The 25,003-nt window shown below is 36.6% G+C and overlaps 1 protein-coding gene across 1 annotated transcript; it reads left to right on the top strand.

Annotated features, from left to right (window-relative positions):
* The first annotated feature begins 4,900 nt into the window (after positions 1–4,900).
* LOC127452524 (granulocyte colony-stimulating factor receptor-like) lies at positions 4,901–24,583 on the top strand. The gene is made up of 16 exons (XM_051718030.1): positions 4,901–5,062; positions 5,883–5,954; positions 7,115–7,417; positions 11,020–11,155; positions 11,728–11,897; positions 12,330–12,487; positions 12,587–12,737; positions 13,536–13,606; positions 15,339–15,537; positions 15,648–15,836; positions 19,526–19,624; positions 19,768–19,914; positions 20,004–20,135; positions 21,268–21,364; positions 21,448–21,529; positions 21,955–24,583. Exons 2-16 carry the CDS (start codon positions 5,894–5,896, stop codon positions 22,435–22,437), a joined length of 2,478 nt encoding a protein of 825 aa, XP_051573990.1. The 5' UTR covers positions 4,901–5,062; positions 5,883–5,893; the 3' UTR covers positions 22,438–24,583.
* The last annotated feature ends 420 nt before the right edge of the window (positions 24,584–25,003 follow it).

Consider the following 25,003-nt stretch of genomic DNA (forward strand, 5'->3'; position numbering starts at 1 on the left):
AATGTCTGAGACCAAAAGCATAATAGTAATACAAAATCTTGGGGAGACCTAACCCACCTTTGTCAACTAGCCTGTGTAACTTGTTAAAATGCATCCGAGGACATTTATCATTCCAGATAAAGGATTTAGCAATACTATCAAATTGTTTAAAATAAAAGAGGGGAACTTCAATGGGGAGAGACTGTAGTAGGTAGTTGAATTTTGGAATACAATTCATTTTAATAACATTAACCTTCCCAATAATAGATAAATATAATGAAGCCCACCTGCCCACATCACTCGAAAACCTTTTTATTAAGGGGTCAAAATTAACTCTAACTAAATCTGACAAATTTGCTGGGAATAAAATGCCCAAATACTTAATGCCCTGTTTGGGCCACTGGAAGACGCCCGGTTGGAAAGCTGTTACTGGGCAGTACGCTGTCAGAGCCAAAGCTTCTTATTTAGACCAATTGACTCTGTATCCCAAACATTTAGAAAAGGAATTGATAATTCTGTGGAGGCTGGGCATAGATCTAGTGGGGTCGGAGACAAATAATAAAATATCATCTGCGTAAAGTAAAAGTTTATGCGCCATACCTCCCGCCATCGCCCCTGGAAAATCATCTTCCCTTCTTATCGCGGCTGCTAATGGTTCCAGGGCAAGACAGAACAATAATGGGGAAAGAACCTTGCCGAGTGCCCCTATTCAGAGTAAAATAATCTGAAATTAATCCATTTGTTTGTATTGGATCCATCCAATAAAAGTATTCCCGAACCCGTATATTTCCAAAATCATAAAAAGATAATCCCATTCTACCATATCAAACGCCTTTTCTGCGTCAAGTGAGATGGCAGCGACCGGAGTCTGATCATTCGCCACTGACGACATGATATCGATGATACGCCTAATGTTATCAAAAGAGCTGCGGCCCCGAATAAACCCCACCTGATCTATATGTATAAAAGATTTAATAATTTAATCGATTATCCAGAATTTTTGACAATATTTTTACATCTAGCTGGATCAGGGAAATTGGATGGTAACTCTTACACTCGCTTGCATCTTTGTCCTTTTTAAGAATCAGACTGATCCGTGCTTGTGTCATGGTTGGCAGAAGCTTTCCATTCTTTAATGATTCCATATAAATTTCTAACAAAAGTGGAGCCAGTTCTGAAGCATAAGATCTAAAAAATTCGGCGGCAAAGCCATCTGGCCCCGGAGCCTTGCCTGTAGGCATGGCCTTAATTACCTCGCTGAGCTCTTCCAATGTTATCTCAGAATCAAGAGAATTTTTTTGCTCAGTCATCAGTTTAGGGAGTTCTAATGGTTCCACAACATTTCTAATATCTTCATCAGTAGACGAAGATGTGGAACTGTAAAGATCATGATATAATTCTTTAAAAGCATCATTCATATCAGTGGCCAAGGTAAAAATTTCACCACCAGCAGATTTCACTGAGGGAATGATAGATAAAGACTCTCTCTGCATTATATATCTAGCCAAAAGCTTCCCTGCTTTGTTCCCTGACTCAAAGTATGACTGTCTTGCCATGAATAGCCAAAACACCACCTTCCGTGACAAAATAGTATTATATCTGTATTTCAATTGGGTCAATTCTCTGAGGCCCTCAGACGACATTCGCCGCTTCAGCTCTGCCTTGGCACTTTTAATATTCCCTTCCAATATTAATGAGTTATTAAAGATGAATGATACATACTGTATAATCCGACCCCTAAGAACCACCTTAAGTGCCTCCCAAGCCATGCCCACAGAGGATTCTGAGGACCAGTCTCCATATAAACATTAATTTCAGCCTTTAACATTTGTTGAAAATCAGGATTTTGCAAAAGGGATACATGAAAGTGCCAACTATATGATTTCTTTTTCTCCAAATGTGGCAACACCTCTAAACTCACCAGGGCGTGATCTGAGACTAAGATGTTTCCAACTGAGCAATCAACAACAGATGATATAAGGGACTTGGATATAAAAAAAAAAATAATCTCTTCTAAAATAAATCTTATGTACTGATGAAAAAAATGTATAGTCCCTACCAGATGGGTTCAAAAGTCTCAAAATATCCGTAAGACCAAGATTTTTACACATCCTGTGAAGCGTCAATGTTGCTCTAGGGGGCTTACACACATTTGCTTCACTATGATCAAGGACTGAGTCCATCAAAAGATTAAAGTCTCTTCCCAATATTATATCACGAGGGGTGCCAGCGGCTTGCAACATCCCTTCAAGATCTATAAAAAAGCCCTAATCATCAGTGTTAGATGCGTACATATTAGTCAAAATCAACCTTTGCCCCTGAATTTCTGCTAAAACAATAATGGCTCTTCCTAATTTATTTTTAATCTGTCTGAGACATTTGAATTGTAGATGTTTACTTTCACTATAACAATATAACTTTTCAATATAATAACTCCCCTACTCTTACTTGAGCCAGCACCAAAGAAAACAAATGTCCACCCCATATCTTCCCAAATTTTTCAGCTTCCTGCAAGGAAAGATGTGTTTCTTGAAGAAACACTATATCATATTTCTTACGTTTAAGAAAAGAAATAACCTTCCTTCTTTTTATGGGGTGCCCCAACCCATTCACATTCCACGTGGAGAGAGGTAATCTACTCATACTAACATCTGACATTTTGACATATTAGAAAAAATAAATTGTATGTCAAATATAAAATTATAAAGACCACATTCCAACATAGTTAGACCCCAAACTTCCCCCAGAACCAAACAAACAGAAAAAAGAAAAACGTGCACTTTAACCCCGTGCACGACAGCGCCAACCGGCGTCCATCCCTCTAAACTCAAAAGGTCCATTTACGCCTATGAGAGTCTCTGCGACAGCTTTGCCATCGGATTGCTCAAGTCCGGTGTTCCTGTACAAATTTTGTGAGACAGAATTACATAACAGAAAATAATAAATACTAGCCAATAGGCAGAATAAACACAAAGAATGTGTAGATTCATTCACAAAACTGTCTCGAAGGTGTGTTCCTCCACAAAACAAATTCCAACCGCTAGCGGAACCAGTAAGCAAAAAAAAAAAAATGTCCTCGGACAGTCAAACAAATGTTAAGTGAGCCAGCTGTTTCATGAGCTCAGGAGATTACCTAATCATTCCAATGTCCTGCAAAAAATACTCAACGAAACAAACTCCTGCCAATAGGGGGCATAAACACAAAGAATGATTCATCCACAACTGTCCCGAAGGAGTGTTATTTCACAAAACAAACTCCAGCTGCTAGGCGGAACCAGCACAAAAAGAAACAAAAAAGGTGCCCAGCTTACTCGGATGGTTAAAGGTATGTTCAGTGAGTCAGTTCACTTGGAGGCACGTGAGAAACACACCATGACTTCCTCAGTCCATTGATTTTATGAAAGACATCGCTTGTTGTGGGCATGTAAATATTTTGCGGCCATTCTTAGTATCTATTCTCAATTTCTCAGTGTAAAAGTGACCCTTCGTCAATGTAAAAGTTTCTTGAAGGAGTGTTATTCCACAAAACATACTCCAGCCACTAGGCGGAACCATCACAAAAAGAAACAAAATTGTGCCCAGCCTCCTCAGACAGTCGAGTGTATGCCCAGCGAGTCAATCCACTTGGGGGCCACATGAAAATCACCAAATGGCTTACCCCATTGACTTTATGAAGGTCATCGCTTGCTGTGGGCACGAAAATATTTTGTGGCCATCCTTAGTATCTATTCTCAGTTTAGCCGGAAACATCAGTGCAAAAGCGATCTTCCATTGATGTAAGAGTTTCTTGCATTCCTTGAATCAATCATGTTTCCCTCTTTTTGAATTCGCAAAGTCTAGGAAAAAGAAAATGCTGTGATTCTTCCAAGAAAGCTTTCCTTTGCTCCTCACCTTGCGCAATATAAGATCTTTATCGGATGATCTCAGAAATTTGGCCAGAATTGATCGGGGCCTGTCTCCCTCAGCCGATCTCCAAGCCGAGACTCTGTGAGCTCGCTCGATTTCCAGCTTATGGCCTGTTATGTCGAGCAGACTCGGGAAGAGCTTGTCTAGGAATTTCACCATATCGCGACCTTCCTCATGCTAAGGAATTCCAACAATTCAGATGTTATTTCGCTGCCTACGATTCTCCAAATCCTCCAATTTTTCAAAAACGCGTTCCAAATCTATTTTGGTCGCTAGCGGATTAGAAGTTAATTCCTTCTCCGATGACTCCAGATAATCGATCCATCTCTCGACGTCCCCGATTCTTGTAACCAACTCAGAGAATTTTGTTTCCATCGCCGTAATTAATCGACGTATTACAGCAAGATCCTTTAAGTCTGCAACAACTTTCGTCAGCAACACAGACATGCTCGCCAGATGCCACTGGATTTCTCCCACCACACCGTCCAAACCGAGTCCCTAGTCTGCAGGCCTGTCAGAGGTTTCAGCTTGAGCACTTAAGTGTCTTTTATATCTCCAGAGCCTGAGGATTTTGAATTCTTTGCCATGTTAACTTCAAAGAACAGATATTAGCAGGGTGTATCGAATCTCACCGGTTTATGACCCAAAAATAACAAAAAATTAGCAAAGGGCGCAGAGCTCACCATTTACACATCTGCTCCTCACATGGCATCACGTGGAACCCCGAATAAATATATATTTTGATCATCATATACTTTGGGACTGGAAAAAGTAAAAATGTCCTAAGGGGGCTTTTAGCCATGTTGTACCCATTATTCATTACAATGGTGTCATTAAAGAAATTTAACATTAACAACCAATAAATGCAATGTGAGAAATGCAGTCACTGAGCATGAAATCATTAGTTTCCTCATTTCTAAGAGTAAAAAGTGGGAGCAGGAACATGGGGCACATGTGTAGAAGAGTTGCACAAGAGCTTCTCATTTCCTGCTTCAGTTTGCACAGAGCGAGTGACTCATAGAAATGTTTACTCTGAACGTCCACTGGTCAGGCTCACTTGGGTTTTAATCATTCTTTTTAAACACTTCAACTGCACATCAGACCTCACTGGGCAGGAACTACAAAGAAGTGTAAATGTAACTTCAACCTACTGCAGATGCCTTTTAAACACTTTAAAGTATGTATCATATTCAGACTTTATACTACCTCCTTAATTAGAAACATTGGTAATACTAATATGTTAATATGAATAACTTTAATAAATAAGTCATTTACAAACATTATATAATGCTTAACACATCAGATCATGTACATTCAAATGTGGATATATTTGGAATCAAAAAAATCATTATATTAACATCTTTATTTCCTCCCATTTAACTTAATAATTTCTCTTGTGACAAAACATTTCAGTAACACAACAATACGGTTGTATTCGTTAACATTAGCTTAATACATTGGTTGATGTGAATTAACAATGAACATTACTTTTTCAGCACTTATTATATTGAGCATTGTTAATTTCAATATGTATTAATAAATTCTTAACACGAAAAGCTGTATATGTTAACATTACTTAATGCACTATGAACAATTGTATATTTGTAAATTAACATAATTCAAGATTAGTAAATGTTGTGAAAATATTGCTAATTTTTAGTTTATGTTTTGTTCAATGCAATAACTATGTAAACGAATAGAACCTTATTTTAAAGTGTTAACGTCACTGTTTCTTGTAACCTTGGCTTCATATTGATTTCACATTTTACATTTTAAATTATTTTTTTTTTCATTTAACTTTTTGAAATTTAAGACAGCAATTATATGTAAGTTTTACATTTTAGTGGGTTGAAATTGTTTAGAGTGTAGTATTATAAACAAAACCTATATAACATGTCATAGTTTGATTCACTTGTTTTTTTTTTTTTTTTGTGTTTTTTTTCTAATTTTCAAGTCTTGTCTTGGCTGTTACTTCAACTTGTTTTATTTTTTTTCAGCTGTTGTAACCATGGCTTCAGTCTGGCTTGTACTGGTTGTCCCGTGGATACATATGATTGCCTTGATTAAAGGTGAAAGTCCTTTTATCATAACACATAATAATTTTTCAATTGATAATGTTTAATTATTTAAAACATTAATTTATGTTTTAAATGTATTGTTTTTTAAACAGTAAAATCATCTAAAAAAAATAATCTACAACAATGTTCAACATTTCTAGTCATTTATGTTTTAAAGAGATACAATTATGAAACCATTTGACTGAGATATAGAACAGGATAGTAGGTATAGATCATTTTCCTATAATCTGAAATATGCATCAAAAACACAACATTAAGATCATTTGTTGAGGTCCAATTGGTTAAAACACCAAAGTTCATGTTTTTTTTTCTGTGGTGTCGTGTGAAACTCCCCACCTATTTTGACATAAGTTTGTTGGAGGATGTTGTCGGGAAAATGTCACACAATGCTGTTTCACAACATTCGGGGAGTGGACTGTGTAGCCGACTTATCTTATTTGAATCTTATTTTCTTTCTCTGAATTCAGTTGATTATCCATCTATCAATCTGTCTATCTATCTAATATATATATATATATATATATATGTGTGTGTGTGTGTGTGTGATTAACAATACATTTAGATATGTACATAAGTACATATCTGAGAATTTCAAGTTTGAAATACGAACAAAGCAGTTTTTGCAAATTCTGCAGTTAACACAGCCCCACCTGCTGCTACTATAAACAATACACTTCACCAAACCACTCTTACTGAGCGCAGACAGCACAGAATGTCTAAGGAATTGTTTATACTGGATGCACAGCCAAAGAAAAGTCTGTCTGTCAGACACGTGTACAAACAAACAAATAAAATATTGCAGATGGGATACAAAAACAGATCCTGTGTGCACGGCTCAAAAGACAGATTGACAGGTATGACTGTAAATACATGAGCTGTAGACTGTAGACCAGTGAGAGGCTTTTGTTCAGTGATATGGAAATAAAACAAATACATGAATGACTTCTGAAACCACTTTTTGTAATGTTTATTCCACAATAATGCAGTGTCTTACATAATCTTCATTTTTTTTTCTCAGCAATTATTAATATATACATGTATGTAATTAATTTGATTAGTTAATTTGGAATATCATGTAGATAATGGAATTACAAATTTTAATCGACTGACAGCCCTAGTTACCATCCTTCATATACATTTTTCTCCCACAGAGGTTGAAGTGTCATCATGTGCTAAGGTACACACCCTGGCATCAGTGCTGCCTTTAGGCTCACCCATATCAGCATCCTGCAGCATTAAAGATGGCTGCCCACTCACCAAACGCACAGACAATTGGCACGTGGAGTGGAAACTCAACAAACACTTCCTCCCTAGTAATTTTTCTTACCAGGAGAGTAATGGAACACATGGTGTACGCATCCCCAGCTATACGGACACAAGCGCAGACATCGCTTGCTGTGTTTGTGTTGAAGACGACTGCCAGGTAGTCGGAGGAGTGAGGGTCAACTTGGGATGTAAGGATCATTTTCAATTATGATTAATTACTAACTAAATTACTAATACAGTCATAGACCGTAGTCAAGATAAACACCATAGTTACTTTGACATGACATGTATGGGTTATGGTTAGGATTATTTTCTACTGAAAAATTATGTTTATTATTTAATTGCTTATTTGATGTCATTTTATTGAATTTATCATAATTTAATTTAAGTGCTTGGTGCACTTGCAGGAGAGCCATGGCATGCAGGGTAGAGGCGGCCTGTCCAGCGGCACCGTAGGCCTTAGTCGCCAGTGACGACGTAAGCCTACAGGCCCTGGATGGGTGTCTCGGACGGTTCCGCCAGGTGGTGGCGTTTTGCGGGCAGAAGTGTACCGCAACCGCCTTATCCACCTGGGGAATTGCCGAGTACCCCCTGGCAACCCCACTGTCGAGGGTAGTGAGAGCGGAGGAGCCCATAAATCGGGTCCGGGCAGTGAAAGGTGCCCGCCACGAACTCGTGAGCTCATCATGCACCTCTGGGAAGAAAGGAACCGGGGTGGGGCGTGGCTGTGAGCGGCGCTCTGAGTCAATCGTCGAGCCGCGAGGGTTCAGTGGGGAGTGGAGGGTTCCACTTCAGCCTGACACTCGCAGCCGCCCGGGAAAGCATGGCCGCCAGCTACGCATCAGCCTGAGACTGGGCGACCACACCTGAGGGTGGGAGCCCAGTTGAGTCCTCAGCGTCAGACTGGACGAGCCCGCTCTCTGATGCTGCGATCAAGAGCTTATCCACTTCGCGAGCGCCTAATGAGATCGCGAACTCGCCGTGAGATGAGTCTGTGGTCTCATCCCAGAACTCGACCGAGGCAAACGAGTGTGCTGGGGAATGGGATGTCCGTGGGGGTTTTCCCGGTGGAGAAACTCCAATTGAGGTCCCCAAATTGCCCCCAGTGCTAAGCGACGTGGCCTCAAACCCGTAGGTAGGAGGACCGCAGCGGGGAGCCGTTGGGGTGGTTTTTCCTCTGAGGAAAGAAAGCCGCAATGTTGCCATGGTCATGTTCTCGCAGTGAGGACATGACCCGTCCACGAACGCTGTCTCCGCGTGGGCAGCGCCCAAGCACATGAGACAGCGATCATGGCCGTCGGAAGCGGAGAGATAACGACCGCAATCAGGAATTAAACAAACGGAAAGGGATCTTTAAAAAGACGCTCTCTGTGAGTTCCAATCTTTTAAAAGGGAAATATACTCTTTTAGAGGAAGAATATACTCTTTTAGGCTGCTGAAGCGCCCAGAGGCGTTCTCTGCACTCCAACAGTGCAAGAGGGGGAGAAGCCGCTGTAATGCGCCGTAAATCCAACAGCTTTTCGAGGTGAATGGATCGGCAGAGTAATTCAGCTCGCTGAATACAACCGCTCGGCTCCGAAGAGAAAATCTGAATGAGGGGTTAAAAGCCAGCTCCTTTTATACCCGTATGTCCGGGGGAGTGGCATGCATATTCCACTCACCAATTTTCATTGGCCTTTGTTTGGGGCTCCCAAGGGCGACCCCTAGTGTCACTACATCGACACAACGTCGAGTGAGTGACAGATAGGGAATCATCTTTCTCCATTGATTGCCATTCAAAAGTTGTCATGTATTCTGAGGAAATAAATGTTCTGGCTAGCAACATACAGTATACACCGATCAACCACAACATTTAAAACCACCAGTTAGGTTAACGTTACTTTTAAAAGTAACTCGTTAGAATATTGCGTTACTCCTTAAAAAAAATAATGGAAAGTAAAGCGTTACTTTAATTTTGCATTACTTTTGCATTACTTTTTTCTTACAGCCACTTTCTCTTCTGCTATGCTATGCGTTCCATACAAATAAGCCATGCATTCCGTACAAGAGACATTACAGGTCATGCAAGCTACTGTACAACACTCATGTCAAAACAGCATAGTAAACAAACAGATATTTAGAAAGTAGATCTTCACGTCATATTTAAAATAAAGAATTAATAACATGAATATGCATGATTTGTTTTTCCATCAACATTGCAACAAATATGAATAATTAAGAATAACCACTGTCCTATTTAAAGCAGCAAAGTCCAACACTTGAACTTGCATCATATATGTCATTATGTGCTGTGCCCATCGACAATGCCAGAGTCAGCTTAAGATATTTTTCAAAAGTCAGGATTAAATTCAGTGAGGAATGCCAGCCTAACAAATTCAGGGAATAAGTCTAATGAATAAATAAATATTATTCACTTAAGTCATCTCAGTGCACGCTTGTTTTGAGTTGATCCACGGTGCGTACAGAAGCCACAACTTCAAAGGCACATGTTGATACAACTTGAATGGAATTTTTTTTAATGCTAAAAAAAAATGTCATAAAAACGGTTTGTTTCATGAATCAAACTACTTGTTTATTATAAAACAAAAAATTTGAATCTTTTTAGAAACTAAGACATTTTCTCTGGATATACAATCGATTTAGAATGTTGCTCTGAGCCACTGATCCAGAGTCAGCTTTTCTCATCCCATTTTCCCAGCTACAGTTAGCTCTAACATGGAGCAATTTGGCTGCATAAGTCAGTGAATTGGAAGACTAGTCTTATAATTCCTCTGCCTAAACGCATTTACTGATTTTCTAATGTGGTGTGTATTCACACATGAATCATCCGAGTTTCGCTCAACCGAATGTTGACCTCATATTACTCTAAAACACGAAATGTGCATGCGTGTCAGCGAGCTGATTGTCTGTATCTAAAAGGTGATTGGCTCTTTTACCTGCAAGGCAGGACTTCCTTTCTACATCAATTGACTGTTGAGTGCTAGAGATTCTTGGTTGGGCATTCCAATTTCTCCCATTCATTTAAATAGAAGGGACTCGTCTCTATCTGCTAAATAGTCTCTGGCCTCACACTCTATAGAATGCCAGTCTTGCACTATGTCTCCTCCCCAAAGTTTGAACAATTTTACTCCTGATTTCTCTCGATACAAGACAGTAGAGGTGCAGGTTGGCGCTGTTTTGGTGGCACGAGAGGGACGTACCCATTATTAGGCAGTTGGTTTTAATGTTGTGGCTGATCGGTGTAAACATTTATTTTGCATACCTCATTATATAAGATAATATGGCAGTTTATTTTGAATGATCTTAAAAGTGTGAAATGGCATTAGGCCTATATTTTGCATGTGGATTGCCTTTGGCGTCACAGCTTAGGATAGTAGCTAGTAAAGGGTTTGGGACTGTGTTTTTGTGGTGCCATCTGTTAATCAATGATATCATGACATAATTTTCCTGCGGCAAGAGAGTAATTAGCCATATGGCATTTATGGCTCAGGTGATTAGGATACAATGGGCAAATTCCAATCGAACAGTCTGAAAAATACATTTTCATACTTTTGTTTGGAATGACCCTCCAAGTGGCGTCCCCTTCCCGAAGTGCACTTCAAAGGTGCAAAGTGCAGTTTAGAAAATGCTCAGGGTTACAAATTCACTTCAGTTTCAGAATTCTAAGTATTGAAGTTTGGAGAATACAATACACATTTTAATGTTTTGCCGAGACTTTTCACCATTTCCATTGCAGAACAAAATTCATCAGACTTTTGCATCTCTCATCTACAATCCTTTATCTTTACAGATCCTCCAGCTGTCCCTCAGAATCTAAGCTGTGCCCTGAATGTATCGACATTAATCAGAATGGGGTGCCAATGGGATCCTGGTCAGGAAACAGAAAACATTCTTACAAGATATATTCTTCACAGCAGCATAAAACGGTACTTATTTCTGCTGACATTTACAAAACAGCTGCCTGTTTATGTGTTAATCCCACAAAAACATGTCCAGGTAATGTTTACCCCAAAATAAGAATCCATATTTTGCATAAAGAAAATTTTAGTACCATTATGATTTTTTGCAATGTGACATTATTTTCATCAGCACATTTCCAACCAAATTCCCATTACTGTGACGCTTTGCTTTTGCTTTTTTTATATCCATAATCATGTAATTGTTTTTAAAAATAATTTAAATCTGCATAAATTAAAGAAAGAACAACAAATACTATCATGATTTACAATCTAAATAATATATCTATTTTTAAATGTATTTTTATTTTTGATTTTATTTTTTTATGTTTTGAATTAAGGTAATAAAAAATAAATTTTGGGGGTGTAATATGAGCCAGAAATGTTTTTGACAGACTTCGTAAGATTCACCCTTATGACAACTTTATCCAGAAACATGATAAGGGGTCAAGGCGGACCACTCGTTTATATACTGTATGAATGTGAGAAATCAACCCAAGTGACCTGACTTGACAGACTTTGCTTTATTATAATTTCCTCAGGAGAACCTCAGAATACAGTTTTCAATATGTGCTCCCTCCTCATGTGCACACTCTGTGGATTCCACGGAGTGAAATTAGTTTGTTATCTGAGATGGAGTTTTATGTGACGGCAGTCAGTGCTTTAGGAAACAGCACTTCGGCACGTCTGCTGTTACACCCTCTGAAATCAGGTATGTAGACTTTTCAACATGAAAGTTAGAATACTTCAGGCGATAGTAAATAATCCAAGGAGAATCCAAGGAGCTGCATAAGGCTCTTTACAAGCCTTTCGTAAGATCTAGTGTGTAAAAATACAAATGTTACTACAAAATAGTTAGACTTTTAAAGGAATAGTTCATCCAAAAATGTAAATTCTGTCTAAACCCGCACAAAAGGAACACAAAAAGAAAAATGTGTTAAAAATCTTCACTTCATTTTGCCACATAATTTTTCTTCAGAAAATGTAAAGATCAAATTTCTTTCTTTTTTTTTTTTTTTTTTTTACACAGAAAACACCCTCTTCACTTTTCAGTGGTTATGTCTTGTTGCATATTGGGCCTGTTGAGCCGTGGAGTATGTACTGTGATTCAACTTGTGTATTATTTTAATTTGACTTTTTTCAGCAAAGTTTAACCCTCCTGAGATTCAAAGGGTTGAAGCACATAAATTTGGGTGTTTAAAGTACAGCTGGTGTTTCAAAAAGCCTCAGCAGTGGCTGAAGATGACCTTCAGTGTAGAGCTGAGTCTGACAACAGTGGAGAGCCAGCTTGACAAAGAGCTGGTGAGCTAATGTGTTTCACAGTAATATTGCCTGTCTGTCTGACATTGCCTATGTTTGGACGTAATCCCAGAATTGTCTTTTTAATTCATTTTATTCCAGGTTTTCCAATTTAACACATCAACACTGAATGCAATCCAGGTGTGTGGACTTCTCCATGGTACAAATTACAGAACCAAAATGCGAGTGAGGTATTCCAGCGGTCCATGGAGTGAATGGAGTGAGTGGAAAGCAAACACCACACGTATAAAGGGTATGTGAGAAGTGCTGGTAACTCATTTATGTTCAACCCATTTACTATAGACTTACTGAATAATATATTAAAAGGTGAAGTGTGTATTTTATTATTCTCAATAAAAAATAAAATAAAATACAAATTATCCTATTCCGCTTTAATATACAGAGTCAACTTTTTAAAAAAAACTTTAGTATAAACACTGTGTATCTCTGATGCTATCACACACAGCAACACTGACTTAACCAATGTTATGAGTTTTGGGTGGAAATGTGTTTTTAATGTTCTGTCATATTGAAATTCTGTTGTCTGATACAGATTTGAAAAACAAAAACACCAGTGGCACAGGAATTACACACTTCACCTTTAACTAACAAAATGAATGTTATTTTATCACTTTATCATAACCCATTATGTTTTTTTCAGCTCAATGTAAAATGTTCCTGAAAATTACAAAAGGCAGCTAGACTTTATAAATAAACTTATATACTATTTTGTCACTTAGATGAAACCAGATACAGATTCTGAGTCATTTTCATTTAAGTATGATGACTGTAATAGCATAAACACAAAGTAAATGAGCAAAAGAAATATACAGTATACAGTAGTACCTCCAAACAAATTTTTATTTTATTCTAAAAGTGTAAAAAATATATATATATATATATGGACAGATAGATAGATAGATAGACAGATAGATAGATAGATTTACCCCTCTGTAGTACATCTTTAGAGTGGTCTGTTAAAAAACAGAACAGAATCCTCTATACAGATTGTGTCTAAAGGTTTCAGTCTCGTTTTACTCCTCCTTTTCAGCACCGACTGGTCGTCTGCACACATGGCTTAAAATACAGGATAACAATGAAACCGCACAGCTGTACTGGAAGGTGAGAGTCCCTTTTGATCTTTTTCTAATCTAAAAACCTGTTTAAGATAATATATGTTTTGTTTATATACACATATAAGTATCTTATATCCTAATCTGAGTAATAATTTAGTGTAAAAGGCATAGATATTTCATTTGTGAAGGTCATATGTTAAAGGAATGTTCGGGTTCAAACAAGTTATGCTCTATCGACAGCATCTGTGACAATATGTTCAGATTACCACAGATCATTTTAACTTGTCCCTCAATATGAGTAATATACTTTTGCACAAGGCATTGCATCAGGATAAATGTTACAACACACATTGTTTGTGAAAAATATCACATGACCTATATGTGATAAAATGAGACGTGTGTGATAAACTGCTTACTATCCTTATCTGTGTATAGTTTGCATCCAATCTTTCAACTTCTATTATGATCATGTAAAGTAAAGAGGTAACCCTGTATCTTTCACACAATAGGCACAATGATATGATGTGATATGACAGCAATTCTTAAAGAACTGTTTACATGAAGCAAACAATGCATATAAAAAATTACATAAGTAACACATAACCAGATGTTCATCCATTTAGGAAAGTAGTCCGCCTTTTCCGTAGGAAATGTTATGCAAGCTTCAGCTTCAGTTTACTTTTTATTGTATAGAAATAAGGAAATGGTGACTGAGACTAGCATACTGAGCAAGGTTCAACTAAAACTAAAACAAAGATGAAATCTAAATGTAAAAAAAACAAACAAACAAAAAAAAAACACTTAATTTACACTAAAATAAAATAAAAAGAATATTGAATAATATTTAGTTTTCGATTTTTTTATTTATTTTTTATTTATTTTTTACGCATGTTTTGATGAGGTTAACACACACACACACACACACACACACACACACACACTCAGGTTTGTTTCACTATATAAGTGAGGACATCTCATAGACTTCCACTGATTTCATAGCAGTCTAATGTTATTCCCTATTCCCTAACCCTCACAGAAACCTGTGCACATCAGTAGATTTAAAGCTTTAGATTTGGCAAACTTACTAGTGAGGACCACCTAAAAAGTCCTCACTTGTGTGTTTTCAACAACTTTCTCTACTGTACATTAGTGAGGACAAACATTTGGCACAAGCAAATATAGTGAAACCTGTACACACACACACGCACATAGGCTTTTCACTCATTCTGTCTTACCCTGTCAGTCTGTGATTTGTTTTACATTTCACTTGGAACTGGTAAAACGTCTTGTTTGGAGTTCAGTTTTCACAGTTTTCAGAGCTGTGGCAAGAGTTACTTTTTTCATGTCCAGTGCATTCAAGAGGACTTTGTGGTTAAAGTTCAATAAAAAAAGAAGCATTCTAAAATCAGAAATATGTGTTTTGTTTTACTCTTATATCAGTGATGAAATTCACTTGGTCTTATTTAAATGAAGAGTATTATTACAGTATTATGATTATTTTACAAATTGAACATTTGGGAGACCAGCTACAGTATACGACCCAAATGCCTGTTTTCCCCATTCTAACAAACTAAATGATAACTAAACGAAATTGGAGTGACAAATTGAAAATGAAAAATTGTAATTAAAATTGTGTGTACCACGCAAGAAAGTCTTACAGGTTTAAAACAATGTGAGGGAAAGTAAATGACAACAGATTTTTTTATTGTCAGGTGAACTGTTCTTTTAACTTATTGAGTGCAGACAAAGCATAACTCTCTGTCACTATTTCATTTCAGCCGTCACCACTGTTTCGTGCCAATGGCTGGAATATTTCATATATTGTCGAATCAAAGAGACCTATGAAGACATTGTGTGTTACGCAAGAAAGCTTCTGTTCTTTCTTCCTCATCAAGACAGTTAGAAAGATCTACCTGAGAGCAACTAATGCAGCGGGGAGTTCCAATCGTACCGAAGTGCCAGTGTATCGGAAGAAAGGTATTGAATTCTCTGGAAATCTGACATTTCTGATATGGAGTTCAGACCACTGTGTTTTACCAATCAACCCTATATAATGTTTGATGACCTCTTATTGTCTTTTTTTATAGGACTGGGCGCTGTGTCTAATTTCAGTGTGCGTCCGCATTCTGAGACATCTCTGCTGATCACGTGGGAGCGTCCGGTGTCTTCCCTGGTCACGGGGTACGTGCTGGAGTGGAGATCTCTGATCGAGAAAGAAGCAGCTATCCTGTCATTTGCACTGATGGACAAAAACAACTTGAGTACTGTAGTAACAGGTATGGCAATACAGAACTAACCGAGGTTGAAAAACCTTGCTCATGTTGTGCTTGCTTCTTTTATGAATATAATAATCATAATATTCATGGCTGTGAATTTAACAGAATCATTCAAATTTTTATTAATTATATGAAATATAATGTGTAAAAAAAAATAAAATAAAAAAAAGAATGATGCAATTAATCATGCCCCTGATCCATACGTAATTTTCATAATAAGGAATGTTCCCTCCGTTTGAGCAATTCAAGACTGATGTACCACCTTGATGTGTTTGCAAATCTGTGGCAGTAGGGGGCAGTCAGTGCAACTTCAGCTGTACAGGCAACACTATGGGATCAAAATCCCATCAAAAGTATTGCGGTCACGGATCCAAAAATAATAAGCGTGAATCAAAAAATAATAAGTGCAGATAAAAAAATAAATAAAAAGCGCAGATCAAAATAATAAGCACAAATCAAAATAATAAGCACAGATCAAAAAAGAACAAGCATGAATCAAAAATATATAAACACATTTAAAATATGCTGCAAAAAAACAAAAAAACAAAAACAAAAATAAAGCAAAGTCATCAGAATTGCAAACAAAATCATGTTTTCCTTGGTTATATTACTGTTTTTTGTGCTCTCTGACAATTTTGCTCATATTTAAAAAAAAAAAAAAATTGTATGCTTACGCTGTATTTTTCTTTGCTTTTGTTGCCAAGTTCTGCGCTTGGTTTACCAAAACTTGTGAGTAGATTTTCATGTAAATCAGGGGGCGTTTTGCGTCCCTATTAGTTCACTAGTTCTTGATCGACAGCTAGTAAAAACATGCATCAAACATCCACACCAACCCAGCCTTGTTTTTTTTAGATATGCAGCCAATAACCTACAAACAAGGGAGTCTTAAATAATGCCTAAACTAAATTCAGTTTCAATACATGTATTAACAGACTATGATAATGACCTATTTGGCAACACATTGTTTCCTAGAGCTGGCAGAAAATACTCAAAACAGACATAAGCAGCGTATCTATCAACCACAAATAATATAATATTGAGCAGCAGCCGTCAGAGTTGCATTGGAGTGACATCACCTCCCCTCTTCGAATGATTGGCTAGAGGAGAAGTTGTCGATCAAGAACTAGTGGACCAATGGGGATGCAAAACACCCCCTGATTTACATGAATCTCTACTCACAAGTTTTGGAAAACCAAGTGCAGAACTTGGAAACAAAAGCAAAGAAAAATACAGCGTAAGCATACAAAAAAAAAAAAAAAAAAAAAAAAAAAATATGAGCAAAACTGTCAAGAGCAGAAAAAACAGTAATATAACCATGGAAAACATGATATTGTTTGCAATTCTTTGCTTTCATTTTTTTTTTTTTTTTTTTGCAGCATATTTTAAGTGTGTTTATATATTTTTTATTCATGCTTGTTATTTTTTGATCTGCGCTTATTATTTATTTTTGCGCTTATTATTTTTTTATCTGCGCATATTATTTTTTATCTGCACCTTATTATTTTTTGATTCACGCTTATTATTTTTGGATCCAAGACCGCAATACTTTTGACGGGATTTTGATCCCATACAACACACCTTGTCAAACCAACAAGAGCAGCGTAGTCTTCCATAGATGCACTTTTGCATTCAAAGTCAGCTGGACAGAACACAACGGAATGCAGGGATCTCGAGAAGCATTTCATCATATGCTTAGCTTGAAACAGCATCCTAAAACACAACACTTATGATTAGAGATGCTAAAGCTAGTGAGATGCGCCACAACCAAATTGAGACACTCCAAAAACGACCATCTGATGCATGAGCACATTATTACAATATTTGTTACTTGTAATCCCACTTGTTGCATTGTCTAAATGCTTTACTTGTCTGCTGCCACAATATATGTAAATGCTGTAATATATTATAACATTGATTATAAATTATATTATATTTATATTGATTTTAATTGTTAGGTACAAAATTATCTTTGTTTGGGGGCCTTTCTATCAGCAAATCATGTAATTAATTTGATTAAAAATTTAATTTACCACTCTAATAATTATACAGAACATTGTATACATATAGCACTTTTTATACAGCTCAAAGTGCCTAACATTTAAAAAAAACATTATGAAAGAGAATGCAGTCAAAAATAAAATAAAATAAAACTGTAAAATCATTAAGAAGGTGAATTTTGAAAAGTGAAAATTAGGGAGAATAAATAATATGTACAATGAATATGTACAAATATATACAATATTTTCATGCCTACATACATATGTATAAATAATATGTTGAAAAAAGAATGGCAATGGCTAGCTGTCACACTTTTTAATCAAGTGAACTCTTTTTCAGGTTAGGTTTACTTTTGCAAGTCAGTTTCTATTTAGGCCTTAAAGCCTTGGCTACAAGCAAACTATTGAATGTTTCCCTCCTTATTGGAATGGAACCTGCCATTAAACAGCCTATTATAGGCTTTTCTTCCCAATTTAACAGTCAAACAATTCTGAAACACAAAACAATTGAACAGCAAACATTTACAAGGCAACTAAAATAATATCAAACCATTGTATTAGCCCCCAAAATATTGTAATATATCAATTGTTTAGATTTTTGACATTTAAAACACGTGTGACAACTTGCCCCAATAAAATACATGGGGTAATGACAAATTACCCTGACCTGCCATTTATGAAAAGTACCCTTGTCCTGAAAACATCTGGTTAAAATCTATACCTTCATTATGTACTGTGTTTGATACGTGCCTGAATGTATTCTTGTTTTATTGTGTCTAACCAAATCTTATTACAAAAATACAGTGTAATGATTTTGAAATTTAAATATTACAAATGACTAATTTGTAAAATTAGAAAACACACATTTGTGTAATTGGACAATTTGTAACTGAGATATAGTGACAATTAGCCCTGGTTTTTCTTTTTTTTTATGTGAATGCGTGGAGCTTATCCCTGCTGAAAAGACCAGCTTAGACCTGTATGAATTTCTATGCTTGTCCAAGATGGTTTATGCTGGTTTGGTGCTGGTCTAATTTGTGGACATGTAAAACCAGCATGACAGAAACATTGTGGTCTTTCAATATCTTTTTAAGCTGTTTTACCAAGGGAGGCTTGCTGGTTAAGCTAGTTAAGAAACCTGTTTGGGCACAAGGAAACGGCATCCCATGCTGAAGACCAGCATCCAAAAACAAAACATCTGCTGGTGACCAGCAATGGCAGTCTAGTCTCAGTTGGTAGAACTAGGCCACATCCACATGAATACATTTTAGTTTGAAAATGCATTAATTTCACTATGTTTACACCTCTCATCCACACTGTAACTGCATTTTTCTCCACCAAAAACAAGGCATTTCGATTAACCAAACGCTCTCCATTAACCATATACTTTGGAAAAGTGTGACATTAGGAAACTGAACAGAGTTCTCAAATGGAAATGAACTAGTGTGGATGTGGCCCTATAGATCTTCAGTGCAGAATGGCTAAAAGCAACTTGTTTTCTGCATTAGAAGACCCAAACAACGATTTGAAACATATTTTGACAGACCGGTGGAAATGTATGTGCTACGTCGTTCAATGCTTTAAGAACAAATAAAAGAACCTTAAAATCCTCTACTTAACCTTTTATTGTCTTATTTGTTACTTACAGAGTGCATATAAATCTAATCGTGGTTGTTTTATTTCAAATTTCAGGTATTAAGCCTTACAAGCCCTATGAGATTTCTATTTATCCCAAATATGTGGGCAGGATTGGACCCCCTGTAACTGTGACAGCATACAGCAGTGAGAAAGGTTAGTACTACCAGATCTAGGGTATATGAAGGGAAGTGGTTATGTGTGCTAAAGCAGAGCTGAATAATGATACAATACTTCCCTCTAGTGGCTTTACCTGTGTCTAGTTTTTACATGCTGACAAATGTTTTTATATATATCAGCACCCTCCATGGCTCCAGAGTGGAAGAATTGGAAATTCCATCATTCAAAAGTGAAACTAAGCTGGGATGAAATCCCCCTCGAGCAGAGAAATGGGATCGTTCGAAGATATACTGTTTACTTTTGGGATGACAGAGGAAATATTCAAGGTATTCAAGGAATTAGAGTTGGTAATAAGTTTTTCTATGGAAGATTTCTACATTTTTGTAATAACCACATGTTTCTCTGTTATTTCAAGTTGAAGAGACAAATCAGACACATGTTTGGATGAATGTTAAGCCAAAGTCCACATATAAAGGCTTTTTAGAGGTCCATACGATGGGTGGAAGTTTTAACGGATCTGTCACTATCCTGAAATCTGAAAATATTGGTGAATGTCTTTGATTACACTGTTCAAGTGCCTTTAATTATAATTGGTTATGGAATAATTCACCCAAAATTATATATATATATATATATATATATATATATATATATATATATATATATATATATCAAACTCATTCCAAACCTGCATGCTGTTATTTTTCATTGGAAATTCTGAAGAATCTTCACACGATTTTCTGTATTACAGCAGTTCATAGTGACCACATCTGTCAAGCTCCATAAGAGTAAAATAAAAGTAGTCTATACCACTTATGTGCTATTTTCCAAGTCCTCTGAAACCATATGATATACAGTATAATGTATTATATTGAAGCTTTCAAATCTCATTCTCCATTTTTCATATTCGATATTGTGTGGCATATTTAGTTACACCAATAGCATTTGCTTTCAATGACATCAAACCTGGAAAGAAGGGTGACGTGTTATGTTTGAATCCAAATGCAAATGGAATTCGAGAGCTCAGCGAAGGGGAAGATGTATCAGTGAATAACTACTTAAAATGTACTAAAATATTGGTTGTTTGACTTGGACTTTAGAGCATGACTCAAATGTACTACTTTTATTATGCTTTTATGGTATATTTTGTCCTTTTTGGACCATGACAGACATGGTAACCATAAACTGTTGTTGTTTGGAAAAAGAGCTGTGTTAAGATTTCTTTAAATTACTCCTTTTGTGTTCAGGGGCAGTGGTGGCTCAGCGGTTAAGGCTCTGGGTTACTGCTCAGAAGGTCGGGGGTTCAAGCCCCAGCACCGCCAAGATGCCACTGTTGGGCCCTTGAGCAAGGCCCTTGACCCTATCTGCTCCAGGGACACCGTATCATGGCTGACCCTGCACTCTGACCCCAGCCTAGCTGGGATATGTGAAAAAGAAGAATTTCACTGTATATGTGCAAATGTATAATGTGTGATAAATAAAGAAAATGATTAATTAATTATTATTAATAGAAAAAGAACAGCAAATGGGGCTGGAATGACATGACAGTGAGAAAATAAGCATTTTCATTTTTGAGTGAACTATTCTTTCATGATTGTTATATGTCATTCTAAAATTCTGAATTGGTTCCAAATGTAACATAACCTGAATAATTAATGATTTTTGCTGATGTTTTTCAGATGGCATTGAAATGGTGTTCATTGTAATTCCTGCATGCATTGTCTTATCATTTCTCATGATCATTACTGGGTTTACATGTTTTAGGAAAAATGATCGGTGAGCATCCACAGGCTTGTTATTTGTAACATAGGTTAGGCCAGTATTCGCAGTTTAATAAAATCTGTGTCTGATTGTCACAGGTTGAAGATGTGTGTGTGGCCCATAATTCCTGATCCAGCCAACAGCAGTATTAAGAGATGGACGACCACTGAATCATTGCAGGTAAGATGAACTTTTTTAGTGTATAAAGCTTCAGATATACCTGTCTGATTAATGTCTGCATTGTATTTTAATTGTTAATACTGTTGTGATAAGTTGGACCCTGTTCTTTGCATGTAATTTCTCCTTGTGCAAAAGAAAAATAAAGTGCAGAACTCGAGATTATCATTAAATTTGCCTCGGCAGCCCTAAATATCATTTGAACAGCTGCAGAAAATTGTTCAATGGGAGAACCATGCCATGTTTTTTCCCTGCTACCCAGTCCGAAAAGACCTGCGACCCACTCTTGGGTCGCGAACCACCTGTTCATAAACACTGGCTTAGATCAAATTATCTCCAAAAATATTTTTATTAAAGAAATACAATTTTCAGAATGTTAAAAAAAATTCATTTTGACTTGAGCTATTTTTAACATTGTTTCTTTTAAGGGCATGCCCCCCTTTAAAGAGGACAAGGACCCTGTGCTGGTGTATCTGTCCCACTTTAGTCTTCTGGATCTCTCTGGCAAAGAGCAGTGCAAGAGTGATTATGTTAAGGAGAACCTGTGGTCACATGACAGCGGCAGCCATGTTGAGGGTCACGACTCATTGCAGGCCTTCAGCAGTTACAACTCAGAGCAGGACAGGGACTCTATCCCTTATGCCACTGTTGTGTTCGGGGGTCCATATCAAAGCCAGCCGGCCCCTCCTCCGGTCTACCTGCGCTCTGAGTCCACACAGCCCCTCTTAGGGGTGGAAGACCCTGGTAGTCCCCCACCCTATGAGAATATGCCACGCAGAGGGAGTGTTTCTGAAGTAAACCACTTCACTACAGTCGCCCAGGATTTCACTGAAAATGAGGAGAATGAAGCAATTTTGGAAGATTTTCCGATGCTCAGATCCATGGAGTTTTGGGTTACTGACCACATCTAAACACAAAGTCAGTAAATGCCTGTGCTTCTTATACAATTATAAGATGTAAAGTGTGGAACTTCTTTGGTCGTATTTTGAAAGGAATATGGAAAGAAACATACAGTACTTAAAAGCTCTGAATGTCATTGCAATAGATAACAAAATGTCAAAGTAAGTGGCATTTATTTTAGGGAAAGACAGCACAAGCACACTTCTCGTGAAAAAAGAAGTTTGTTGGGTTTGAAATGATGAAATAATATTTATAGTGTTCAAAATGAAATCGAAAAGTATTTTTAAATTCGGAAAAAGAGATTAAGTGTAATTTGTTCTATAAATATAATGCAATGGCATTCAGACATTTTAAGTGTGGCTAAAGTGTCCAAATAGTTTCAGGAAATCCTAAGGACTGAATTATGCTTCAATGTATGTTTTTTGGCCATAAATGGCATTTTTGAGAGTATAATTTGAATTATACAAAAATAAGAAATAAAATAAAAAGCATATTACAAAAGGAGCGCAAATGGAAATTGTAGCAGAATATAGGTGTTTTTCGACATTCATAATTACTCACTGATACTTTATAAATGCTACATGTTTTTGCCGTATACATTCACTTTTTGTTTGCATCCATGGAGCTTAAAATCCAGCATTTTTATGCACTTGAATATTTCAATAGAATAGCCAGTGTGGCTATATCTGGCAATGTAGCAACTTTGCCGGAAGGACAAAATAAAAGTGTGACAATTTATCAGTATAGTCCAGAGCCCCTTAGAGGACAACGATAGAACTTAAAAAGTTTTGCATTTCCTCACAATAGTTTGAATCCCTCTAAGTATGCTTTGCTTTCATTTGCAATAGTTTGTGTTCCCTCACATGTTTTGCATTTCCTTGCAACAGACTGTTTTCCCTAGCAAAAAGTTTTATTTCCTCACAACAGTTTGCATCCCTTTAAGTACTTTTTGCTTTTCTTCTCAATTGTTTGCTTTCCCTCACAATACGTTTTGCGTTCATTCACAATTATTTTGAGTTCCCTTGCTGTACATTTATCAATCCCTTTCAAAAATTAACCATAGTTTTATTACAGTAACCAAAGTTGAACTATGGTGTTTGTAGTAAAACCATAGTAACTACAAAACTGACCATAGCTTTACTACAGTAACTATACTTCCACTGTCTTATTTGTTGTAAAACCATAGTAACCACAAAATGTACAATGGTTTTACTACAGTAACAAGCAATTTCACCATGATATATTTACACATGATGGTAAAACCGTAGCAGCAAAACAGGAAAACCAAAACTATGGTAAACTATTCTTCATTTTACTATAGTAAGACCATGTTTAATTTTTAAAACCATGGTTCTAGTGATAAATAAATAAATAAATAAAAGGGTTACAGGGTTACTGGTTTTTTTATTGCAAAATGATTCTTTTAATTACTATAGTATTGGCTTTTCGGGACTATTACATTGGTTTTACCACAAATGCCATGGTAATGACATTCTCAAAATAGCCTCAGTTTTAAACCTTAACATGTAGCCTTGTGAGCTCTAAATCATTTATAACATTTTAAAGGAATGTTACACCAGTAAATATGTGAATTTAAAACATGGTGTTTTTTCTCCAGTAATTGTGCTACACAGCTGTAATATTGTTGAAGTACTTCTGTTCTGTATTAACTATGAGGTGCTATTTTCTGTCCACTTGCAATCTGTAATGGCTGTCTCAAACTTTGTTTTGTTTTCATATGGGACTTTTATTTTGAAGTTCAGTTTCTATGATTAGCAATGTTCAGAATGGAATTTTACCACAAAACTTGTGTAAAATATGTATACTGTGTACAGTATGACAATGTTCTGTATGCTTACAATACCCAGGTGACCAACTTCACTTCCAGTGTGATAAATGAACCAGAAATATTATCATCTGCAGTTTTTTTTTTTTAGGTTATTTCCCTGGTCCTTTGTCATGTTTTGTGTGTTCTCACCTGACTGTTTGGTGAGATGTCTGCTTCACTTCTGATTTAAGGTCCATGTCAAATCATGATTATATAGTTAGTCATGTTTTTGGAATCAAATTATGTTTTGTAGTATCAGTTCATATTTTCATCAGTTTGTTTGTTTGTTTTTTGTACTCTTTCTTAATAAAATCTGCAGTGGGATTCAGCATCTGATTTTGACTGCCACATTGTTACACTGCCCATAGAAGCCCATGATCAAGGGATCAGCAACCTCGGGCATACATATATTAAATATATGTATGTAGAAATGTTGACATTTCGTGTCTACATGTCAAAACATTCTTCATTATTGCACACAGCCCGTTTTCTGTAGTTATGAGCTGTGGGAAGTATAGGAATCCAAACACTCCAGAAGTAGGACTAAATTGCATTTACCAGCTGAAGCACACACCAACACTGGTCAAACACTTAACAGGGCTGAACACTTAGGTGATGACATGCTTTACATCTAAAAAGTTGCGGTAACACTTTATTTTACAGTGTCCCTGTTACAGTGTAATTACCCAAGTATGTACAGAGTACTAAATAATGTAATAACATGAAACAGCATGTACTTACACATTGTA

This window comes from Myxocyprinus asiaticus, chromosome 15 (genome assembly GCF_019703515.2).
Source record: "Myxocyprinus asiaticus isolate MX2 ecotype Aquarium Trade chromosome 15, UBuf_Myxa_2, whole genome shotgun sequence".
NCBI classification, from domain to species: domain Eukaryota; kingdom Metazoa; phylum Chordata; class Actinopteri; order Cypriniformes; family Catostomidae; genus Myxocyprinus; species Myxocyprinus asiaticus.

Excerpts from the sequence above, each read along its gene's own strand:
- LOC127452524 (XM_051718030.1), top strand. The coding sequence starts at position 5,894 with ATGGCTTCAGTCTGGCTTGTACTGGTTGTCCCGTGGATACATATGATT. Across the intron at positions 13,607-15,338 it reads CCGCACAGCTGTACTGGAAG|CCGTCACCACTGTTTCGTGC; the intron begins GTGAGAGTCCCT and ends ATTTCATTTCAG. Across the intron at positions 19,625-19,767 it reads AGCATACAGCAGTGAGAAAG|CACCCTCCATGGCTCCAGAG; the intron begins GTTAGTACTACC and ends TATATATATCAG.